This window comes from Pseudorasbora parva, chromosome 15 (genome assembly GCF_024679245.1).
Source record: "Pseudorasbora parva isolate DD20220531a chromosome 15, ASM2467924v1, whole genome shotgun sequence".
NCBI lineage: Eukaryota > Metazoa > Chordata > Actinopteri > Cypriniformes > Gobionidae > Pseudorasbora > Pseudorasbora parva.
This window is the reverse complement of record NC_090186.1, coordinates 1,618,898-1,629,732: the sequence shown is the minus strand read 5'-3', so window position 1 is coordinate 1,629,732 and position 10,835 is coordinate 1,618,898. Positions and strand designations below refer to the sequence as shown.

At 45.6% G+C, this 10,835-nt stretch overlaps 1 protein-coding gene across 4 annotated transcripts in view; it reads left to right on the top strand.

The window, feature by feature from the left end:
- Positions 1-212: 212 nt before the first annotated feature.
- The window catches only part of LOC137040890 (A-kinase anchor protein 7-like), a 35,467-nt gene continuing 24,844 nt past the window's right edge, over positions 213-10,835 (top strand). For 2 of the 4 annotated variants that reach the window (XM_067416674.1, XM_067416671.1), the window contains exons 1-7: positions 214-621; positions 1,456-1,581; positions 2,810-2,964; positions 3,053-3,189; positions 3,868-4,028; positions 6,325-6,437; positions 9,021-9,168. In XM_067416674.1, coding sequence (XP_067272775.1) covers positions 561-621; positions 1,456-1,581; positions 2,810-2,964; positions 3,053-3,189; positions 3,868-4,028; positions 6,325-6,437; positions 9,021-9,168 — 901 coding nt within the window. In that variant the 5' untranslated portion in view covers positions 214-560. Of the gene's footprint in view, positions 622-1,455; positions 1,582-2,809; positions 2,965-3,052; positions 3,190-3,867; positions 4,029-6,324; positions 6,438-9,020; positions 9,169-10,835 lie in introns of all 4 variants that reach the window. The other 2 variants (XM_067416672.1, XM_067416673.1) reach the window with 2 other exon arrangements.

The following is a 10,835-nucleotide window of genomic DNA, read 5'->3' as shown; positions in this document are numbered from 1 at the left end:
TATAATATTTCCCCCCAACAGCAGCGTTTGAGACGAGCATTTTTATGAATATGTCATTTTGTTACACTTAAGACATTTGACGCTAAGTGAGTAAATGATTTGTGTGAGTATTTGTGTAAAGTTTTGTGAAATGAGTTGTGTGTAAAGTAATCCATCACCGTTGTTTTTCTGAAACGCTTTTCTCCTCGAGCACCGCATGTCCCCTCTGACTGCCCGTACCATGTGTGTTGTGTTTTGCTGCAGTAAACACCGTAAGATCTGTTTTTAGCACGAAAGCTGATCTAGTAGTGCATTATTGAGATGATTAACACTCATATAACTTCTATCTCATAGCGCCGCTGTCACAAACCTTCAGATATAGTTCGGCTGGACATGATAAGTCGCCAGTTTCTGCTCGCTGGATCGATAAAGCGCTTGTTTAATGCAGGCGTCCACTCAGAAGTGATCAAGTGTGCTGAGAAAGCTCTGCGTGTCATATCTCAGCCACACACACACACTCAGAGTGTCACTGTGTGAGTGTGTGTTATTATGCAGTAGCACGTGCTGAGGGTCCGAGCGCCATGGAGGACAACAATAACAACTCCGTGTCCACGCAGACACTACACAGGGACACTACTAAGGGTGAGACATGCACACTACTGGACCACATGTGCACTTTGCTTAAATAAACAAATACAGCATTTTATAAGACAACCTGACTTGATATATTAGCGACCGCGGTATGACGCGATATACCTAGGTAACGGTATATCGTGTCATGTAATTTATAGCTATTACTATTGACACTCAAAATAACTATTGAGTGATGAAATCCATGAATGAGAAGGTAAAGAGCGGGTCGTGGTTGATGTTAAGAGTTATGAGTGCAATATATCCTGAAAAGGAACTTCATGCGGTGCACAGAAAGCTGCCGAATTCAGTTTTCGGTCACGTCTAATTGCGCTCGAATGATTGCACTGCAAAAAAAATGCTTTTCTTACTTAGTATTTTTGTCTTGTTTCTAGTCTAAATATCTAAAAAAAATCTTACATTAAGAAACATTTACTAGACAATGAAAAATCACTGTCTTGTTTTGGGGAAAAATAACTCAAAATGAAGAGAGTTTTTGCTTAAAATAAGATAAATAATCTGCCAATGGGGTGAGAAAAATAATCTTGTTTTCTGTTTGAATTAAGATTATTTTTCTCACCCCATTGGCAGATTATTTCTCTTATTTTAAGCAAAAACTCTCTTCATTTTGAGTTATTTTTCCCAAAACAAGACAATAACTTTTGCTTGTCTAGTAAATACTTCTTGTTTTAAGATGTTTAGATGTTCTGGACTAGAAACAAGACAAATACTAAGCAAGAAAAGCATATTTTGCGGTGTTGGCATTGATGTTCAACACCTAAAGGTCTCTTTTCTCCATCAGTGCTAGTCTTCGGCCCTCATTTGCTCTCGTTCTTTTCATTTTAGCAGTCAAGAAAGTCCAAAAAGGCAGGAAAGCGTCAGGCAAGAGGAAGCAGAAGGAGGCAGAATGCTCCGGCAGCCTGATGGCCGAGCTGCCCTTCGCCAACACCGCGGTCTGGAGAGATCTGGGCTGTGAGTTTCTCTTACCTCTTAAAGCGGCGGTGCGACGCGGCTCATCTTCCCGGAGCAGGAATCATTGCCTGAAGAGCGAGCGTGAGAGAGGCACTGAGGGACGACGTTTGGCTGCCAAGCGCTCCGTGGATCAGCCTAGCACCGCAGCTGCTCTTGCATTCAGATTGCCCAGCTGGCTACATGCTATGAATAAAACATTTGTGTGGCGCTGTGCGGCGTCTCTCGCAGAGAGTTCAGAAATGCTCCTCGATCAATAGCGCTGGCATTCTTAGATTTAGTGAACGTGCTCCTGTTTATGAGTTAATGTCAACTGCAAAAAATGCTCTTCTTACTCAGTCATTTTGTCTTGTGTCTAGTCTAAATATCTAACAAATCAAGACGCATTTACTTATACAGCTCTGGAGAAAATGAAGACCAGACCATATTTCTCTGTGTTAAGTGGTCTCTTGATTTTTTTCAGAGCTGTATAAGTAAAACAACAGGATATTTTTTTCTTGTTTTGTTGAAAATAAAATCAAAATGAGTTTTTGCTTAAAACAGGCAAAATGATCTGCCAATGGGGTGAGAAAACTAAGCGGTATCACTTCAGTATGAGGAGCACATATTCTCTATTAACTCTGACTTCTGCCTCAATAATCTCCTAATTTACTGCTTATTAATAGTTAGTAAGGTAGTTTTTGTAGCGTTTAAGTTTAGGTATTGGGTCGGATTAAGGGATGTAGAATAAGCTCATGCAGAATAAGGCATTAATATGAGCTTTAGAAGTGCTAATAAACAGACAATATCATAGTAATATGCATGATCATAAGACACTAGTTAATAGTTAATAACTCAACCTTAAAATAATCAGAAATAAGATTATTTTTCTCACCCCATTGGCAGATCAGTTTGCCTGTTTTAAGCAAAAACTCACTTCATTTAGATATTTTACTCAGAAAACAAGAACAAATATCTTATGTCGTTTTACTGATCTAGTAAATGCATCTTGATTTAAGAATATTTAGATATTTGGACTGGAAACAATAAAAAAATCCTAAATAAGGAGAGCATTTTCTGCAGTGAATAGCGAGTTTGAGAACATCTTAGTGTGACACGCAGCTCGTTTTTAAATGTTTTGAAATGACTCTTAATATAACAGACGACCTAAGGAAACGGTGTTTATCTGCAGGTTTAAATGTAATGAACCTTTGATCATTACTGTGAAGGCTCAGTGTGTGTGTGTTTTCAGTCGGCGGCACAGAATCAAGCAGGAAGAAGAAGCGTAAGAGAGGAGACGGCAGTCGAGTGGAGAATGAGGAAGATGGAAAGAAGAAGAAGAAGAAGAAGAAGAAGGAGGCCGCTCAGCCAAACTACTTCATCTCTGTGCCAATCACCAATCCTGAGGTACGAGCCGGCGACGGGAGCTCCTAGACAAGTCTGTTTGTGTTACTGTCCTCATGATCGCGTGTGTGTGTGTCTGTGTGTGTGTCAGATCAAACAGGCGGTGCAGGAGGTGCAGAAAATGGTGCTGGAGAAGGACTCTCGTCTGTCGCGAGCGCTCATACCGGTGGACACGCTACACATCACTCTACTGGTGGCTCACCTGAAGACACAGGAGCAGGTGGATCTGTAAGAACACACACACACACACACACACACACACACACACTCTCACGTTTTGTGTTGGCAGTGTTAGGAGCTGCACACACAGGGCACAGTGTTCATAACAGCTGAATGCAGCACAGGGCTCTTAATGCCCAGATTCAGTTTAAATGTGTCCAAATCAATCCAAAATCACAGCCAATCAGAAGAGCGTGTGGGCGGAGTCTCTCTGCAAGCGCATCTCATTCATAACCAAATCAATCCAAAATCACAGCCAATCAGAAGAGTGTGTGGGCGGAGTCTCTCTGCAAGCACACTGCACTCCCAACCAAATCAATCCTCTTCGCGCTCTGCTGTTTTCTGTAATGAGCTTCCACCAGTGACCGTCCTAAATCACCAGATCATTTGAATGCAGAACCTTTAAGGCTGATTGAAGGCCAGAATAAAAGCCCAGAACGGTTGTGAAGTGTGTATTGATTGTCAGGATCTTTCTTTATGGTTGTAGAGTTAATTTCTACTTGTAAGATCTGTCAGAGTGACATGCGCATTGATCTCAAACCACAGCAGTAATTATATGACATGCCTCCACCATCATTATCGGGACGAAGAACTCGAATTTCTGTTCGTGTGCGTGTGTGTGTGTGTGTGTGTGTGTGTGTGTGTGTGTGTGCGTGTGTGTGTGTGCGTGTGTGTGTGCGTGTGCAGTGCTGTGTCTACACTCTCAGCACTGGAGTCTCCTCTGAACACACTGCTGAAGGGACGCAGACTGATCCTGCCTTTCTGTGGAATTGGAAACTTTAAACAGGAAGTGGCGTTTGTTCAGATCACAGAAGGAGAGCATCTGGACACACTCACGCTCATGGCAGGTACATCGCTCGTCACTTTATTATTTAACTCATAAATGAGCTTTCATGCTATATTGTGTCTAATGAGGCAGATATGCATACAAACGTACATGTGATGCAGTTTAAAGCGATTGTTTACCCAGAAATGATCATTCTGTTGTCATTTACCTTCTTTCATGATCTTTCTTTCTTCTGCGGAATGAGATCTTTTGAGAAATGTCTCATTGAATTGGTCCAAAACTGTCTTTTGTGAAGAATGAACATCATAATAATGTATTACACTTATGCTTGTGTCATCAGCCCAGACGGCAACATAGTGTCGGCCCACATCTGGCCCACATCTGGCCCACATCTGGCCCACTTATAGCCCACATCTAGCTCACATCTAGCTCACATCTGGTCCACATCTGGCCCACATCTGGCCCACATCTGGCCCACTTATAGCCCACATCTAGCTCACATCTGGTCCACATCTGGCCCACATCTGGCCCAATTATAGCCCACATCTAGCTCACATCTGGCCCATATCTAGCCCACATCTGGCCCACATCTGGTACACAAATAGGCCACATCTGGCCCACATCTGGTACACATATAGCCCACATCTGGCCCACATCTGGCCCACATCTGGTACACATATAGCCCACATCCACTTTCTGCCCCGGATCTGGGCCGACACTATGTTGCCTATAAAGTATAAGAGCATATAAAGTAGTTAAAGGTGCCCTAGAATGATTTGAAACAATATGTTAAATTGTTCTCTGATATCTACTAGAGTGCGGATCGGGACGCATTTTTCTGTCCGAGCCCGACCCGCGTCCGACAGAGCAGTAACCGAACCCGACCCGAGCCTGACAGGCATTAAAATATTTATGTCCGAGCCCGACCCGAGCCCGACAGTTAAAATCTATTTTTCCCCCTCATATACTAATGACACGCACGTTTGTTTGTGTGGAAACCCCGCTTTTATTAAGCAACTGTAAAGAAGGCATTCTGAAATGTTTAACGTTACAGACGAGCGCATCAGCACGCGCATGGGGCATCAAACGTTACACAGAGCCCAATCAAATAGCCAACTGAAATTAAATGAACAAAGGTCTGCTAAAAATGGCCCAAGCTAAAAGAACAAAACATTAACGTAACACAATTGACATGCTTATTGAAATGAAAGTCATCTTACCAATTTTCTCAAACTGTATGGTTCCTAAACTGCAACATGGGATCTATTTACATTATCTATCCATCAAAGTTTAGGCTAATCAAGGTTTTATGCAGAAAAAGGATTGCATCAACTGAGGATGGCTTCAAGGCTGTCCTCCTGCCAGCAGCGCTGAAGTTGCGCTCACTGGAATGACGAGGATGCCGCGGGCAATATGCACGCACGTGTTGCGCGTTGTTGTCACGGCGACATAAACAAATTTCTGCATGCAGGAAGACGGATGTTAGGGTAATATTTTACATTTATTTTAGTCACAGAAACAAACCATTGCATCAAGTTTAACAGGCCCATTGGCTACTTGCATAATAAGCAGTTTTAAATTTAAAAGGTTCAATGCCTTATCGCGCTGACGTGACCGAGCCCGACCCGAACGGAACCCGTCGGGCTCGGGTCGGGTATCCATCCTCTAATATCTACATAGAGGGTATGTGGCTTATTTAAGGGCAAAAATTGTCCAGATACAGTTTTACAGATCCATTTACAACCCTATGAATTGTCCCTAGAATGAAATGCTCTGTTTTTGAGTCCTGACCGAACCCATACAGACTGAATGACACTTAAGCAGAACATCTCAAATGGAGATGCTGAAATGCAGCTTACTTGTTTATAGGTGTTTTCAGATCATGGTATGTCAGTTTCATGTACAGAACTCTTATTATTCAACTATGCCAAGGTAAATACAGCTGTCCTTTCTAGGGCACCTTTAAAGGAGTCATGTGATGCTTTTTAATGTTTACCTTTTGCTGTAGTGCTTTGCATAAGATCTGCAGTTACAAATCTCATAGCTAACAGACTCTAATCCAGAACACTTAGATCAATACTCTCTCATAATTACATGAGCCCGGTGTTTTAGATCCTACTAAACGTCAAATGGAAACGCGTTTAAGATTCAGATGCAGATCCTGAGAGCTCGGTCTGCTATGTCATCGCTCTTCCTCACTCTCTGTATTGATTATGTTCTTGTCTTACATCGAGGACGCTGAAACAGTCTCAGGTCGGACCGCGGGAGGCTGTAAATAGCCTATCCCAGAATGCATCTGTCTCTCTGAGGCTGTGTGTGTGTTTATGTGTGTGTGTGTGTGTGTTCTCTCCACCCAGAGAGTGTGAGGAAGGCGTTTGAGGAGCAAGGCATCGTGTCTGGAGATGACAAAGCCTTCAAACCTCATCTGACATTTCTCAAACTGTCACGAGCTCCCAAACTACGCAAGCAGGTAAGAAGTCTATGTGTGTGTGTGTGCTTGTTTTTGTGAAATATGAGGACACAAATGTATATAATGACATGGGTATGACACAGGTATTACAGGAGAGGGTGAAATATGAGGACATTACCCATGGCCCCACTTTTCAAAAGGCTTATAAATCACACAGGAGGAGTTTTTATGAGAAAGTAAACATGCAGAATGTTTCCTGCGATGGGTAGGTTTAGGGGCAGTGTGTGTGGGTGTGATGGGTAGGTTTAGGGGCAGTGTAGGGGGATAGAAAATACGGTTTGTTCAGTATAAAAAACATTGAGCGTTGTGTTGCGGCTTGTTTTTCCGTTGTGCTGTGGCTTGCTTCCGTCGTGCTGTGGCTTGTTTCCGTCGTGCTGTGGCTTGTTTCCGTCGTGCTGTGGCTTGCTTCCGTCGTGCTGTGGCTTGTTTACGTCGTGCTGTGGCTTGCTTCCGTCGTGCTGTGGCTTGTTTACGTCGTGCTGTGGCTTGCTTCCGTCGCGCTGTGGCTTGCTTCCGTCGTGCTTCCGTCGTGCTGTGGCTTGTTTCCGTCGTGCTGGTGCTTGCTTCCGTCGTGCTGTGGCTTGTTTCCGTCGTGCTGGTGCTTGCTTCCGTCGTGCTGGTGCTTGCTTCCGTCGTGCTGTGGCTTGCTTCCGTCGTGCTGTGGCTTGCTTCCGTCGTGCTGTGGCTTGCTTCCGTCGTGCTGTGGCTTGCTTCCGTCGTGCTGTGGCTTGCTTCCGTCGCGCTGTGGCTTGCTTCCGTCGCGGTGTGGCTTGCTTCCGTCGCGGTGTGGCTTGCTTCCGTCGCGCTGTGGCTTGTTTCCGTCGCGCTGTGGCTTGTTTCCGTCGCGCTGTGGCTTGCTTCCGTCGCGCTGTGGCTTGCTTCCGTCGCGCTGTGGCTTGTTTCCGTCGCGCTGTGGCTTGCTTCCGTCGTGCTGTGGCTTGTTTCCGTCGTGCTGGTGCTTGCTTCCGTCGTGCTGTGGCTTGTTTCCGTCGTGCTGGTGCTTGCTTCCGTCGTGCTGGTGCTTGCTTCCGTCGTGCTGTGGCTTGCTTCCGTCGTGCTGTGGCTTGCTTCCGTCGTGCTGTGGCTTGCTTCCGTCGTGCTGGTGCTTGCTTCCGTCGTGCTGTGGCTTGCTTCCGTCGTGCTGTGGCTTGTTTCCGTCGTGCTGGTGCTTGCTTCCGTCGTGCTGTGGCTTGCTTCCGTCGTGCTGTGGCTTGCTTCCGTCGTGCTGTGGCTTGCTTCCGTCGTGCTGTGGCTTGCTTCCGTCGTGCTGTGGCTTGCTTCCGTCGTGCTGTGGCTTGCTTCCGTCGTGCTGTGGCTTGCTTCCGTCGCGCTGTGGCTTGCTTCCGTCGCGCTGTGGCTTGCTTCCGTCGCGCTGTGGCTTGCTTCCGTCGCGCTGTGGCTTGTTTCCGTCGCGCTGTGGCTTGTTTCCGTCGCGCTGTGGCTTGCTTCCGTCGCGCTGTGGCTTGTTTCCGTCGCGCTGTGGCTTGTTTCCGTCGTGTTGTGGCGATTTCGTTGTGCTGTGGCTTGTTTCCGTTGTGCTGTGGCTTGTTTCCGTTGTGTTGTGGCTTGTTTCCGTTGTGTTGTGGCTTGTTTCCGTTGTGTTGTGGCTTGTTTCCGTTGTGTTGTGGCTTGTTTCCGTTGTGTTGTGGCTTGTTTCCGTTGTGTTGTGGCTTGTTTCCGTTGTGCTGTGGCTTGTTTCCATTGTGCTGTGGCTTGTTTCCGTTGTGTTGTGGCTTGTTTCTGTTGTGTTGTGGCGATTTCGTTGTGCTGTGGCTTGTTTCCGTTGTGTTGTGGCTTGTTTCCATTTTCGTTGTGCTGTGGCTTGTTTCCGTTGTGTTGTGGCTTGTTTCTGTTGTGTTGTGGCGATTTCGTTGTGCTGTGGCTTGTTTCCGTTGTGCTGTGACTTGTTTCCGATTTGTTGTGGCTTGTTTCTCTTGTGTTGTGGCTTGTTTCCGTTGTGTTGTGGATTGTTTTTGTGCTGTGGGGATTTCGTTGTGTTGTGGTTTAATTTAGTAAGGCTGCACTGGTGGGCCACCGTACTTTCCCATTGGGAAAGGGCAACACATTTATTTTTAGATGTCTAGATACAAATTTGTTGCCCATTTTCAATGACAAAGTGCCCAAGCAACACTGTTCCCGCTCATAGCTCCGCTTTAACTGCCCACAGCTTCTCACACACACCCGTGTTCACCTCGCTCTCATCCTCATGATGAAGGGACTGGGACTCTGTGTGTGTCCTGATGAGCTGTGTGTGTACGTGCTGTGTGTCCCCTGATGAGCTGTGTGTGTCCTGATGAGCTGTGTGTGTACGTGCTGTGTGTCCCCTGATGAGCTGTGTGTGTACGTGCTGTGTGTGTCCTGATGAGCTGTGTGTGTACGTGCTGTGTGTGGACGCTTCTTCTCCATGTGGAGACACAGATAGGGAGGCGCATCTGTAATCTCTCACAGGACAGGCTTCCTGCCGAAGTGTGTGTATGTCTCTGTGTGTGTGTGTGTGTGTGTGTTTGTGTGTGTGTGTGTGTGTGTGTCTGTGTGTGTGTGTCCTCCTGTTTGCTCTAGATTTATTGACGTGTGTCTTCGCAGGGCGTAAAGAAGCTGGATCCGGCACTGTTCTCCGACTTCGACAGCCGTGTGTTTGGAGACGAATGTGTGTGTAGAGTGGACCTGTGCTCCATGCTCAAGAAAAAGACTGAAGATGGATACTACCACTGCGAGAAGAGCGTCACGTTCAGTGAGTAAAGTGTGTGTTTGCTTCGGGTCATGGGCGCAACTGTGTCTCTTTCTCTGGTTTGTGATTTGGGTTCAGGTTTGCAGGTCATACTCGAGATCTTTTATTTCAGCCTCAAACTGTGTGATGGTATCAGATAGTAATGCCACAGAACTTAAAGGGTAAGTTCACTTAAAAATGTAAATTGTGTGATTTTACACACAATTAAGTTTATTCCTCCTGTGGTTGGCCAGCCGTCAGACCTCCGCTCATCTTCACACACAGATGAAGATATTAGTGTTGAAATCCGATGGCTCAGAAAGGCCTTCATTGACACCAATGTCATTTCCTCTCTCAAGACCCATAAAGGCACTAAAGACGTCGTTACAAAGCCCATCTCACTACAGCGGCTCTACAATCATTGATGAAGAGGCCAGAATAGTTTTTGTGTGCAAAAAACAACTAAATCAGGACTTTCTTAGAGTTATTCACTGTTATTTGTCAGTAAAAGTCTTTTGGCGGCTCCAGGACTTTGGTGAAAACTACAGATTCCCCCTTGGACAGTAGGCTCGGGAGAGGGTTAATAAAAGGGTCCTTTAATGCCCTTTTTACAAGATGTAAATAAGTCTCTGATGTGTGTATGTGAAGTTTAGCTCTAAATACACCACAGATCATTAAAAAATGTGAGCATGTTAAAATTGGCACTTTGTGAAGGTGAGCATGTCCCTTTAAATGCAAATGAGCTGCTGCTCCCCGCCTCCTTTCAGGAAGAGGGCGGGGCTTCAAGAGCTCATGTCAGCAGTTCTGATTATCTAAAGGCGGGCGTACACGGTGCGATTTTTGCTGTCGTACGAACTCGCAGACGATTTTTTTTTCTCTGGAGAAATCGCGTGGACATCGTGGATGCTCGTATGGTCGCGGCTCGCACCGTGTGAGAGGAAATACGAGACGAGCCGAGTACGTTAAGAGCACCTCCCGACCTTACGATAATTTTTAAACATGTTTAAAAAGTTCGGGGAGTCGGCCCGATTTTTACCAGCATATGGCTGTCCCCTATTGCCAAATCATGCACAAGCACGTCACATACGCTCAATCTATATGACTATTATTAGCTCAGTGGCTGCCACATACTGAGTTCACACACACACACACACACACACTTTCTCTCTCTCATGTGCACTCTTCTCTCTCCCTCTGGTTGTTTCGGTTAAAAGGAATGGCTGTTCTCTGCTTTTCAACAAATCATTTTCACATCTTTTTTCTTTATTTTTTGTATCTAAAGCTATAGCAGCAACATTGAAAGCTCCGGTGTCTGTGTTACATGAAAACTCGTGTGATCGCGGCCGGCTCGCGGTGCAAACAGTCGTGCCGTGTACCAGCTGATTTGATGCGATGATCAAATGAAATGACTCGTAGCGTCTGCAATATCTCACGACCTTCCGAGTGTCCGAATTCGCACAGTGTACGCCCGCCTTAACACACACACACACACACACAAATAATATCAGAAAAGGCTCCCATTAAAAGCCAAGCCCCAAACTCTTCAACATGAATCTAACATGAACAGCACCGTTGCCGAGTGTGAGCCGGTTTATAGAACCATATGTTGGCGATATAATCGTGCATCGCTCGTTATAGTTCATGATTTCACAGAGGAACAGATCATTTTTTGAGTTGTGCAGTGCAGTCAA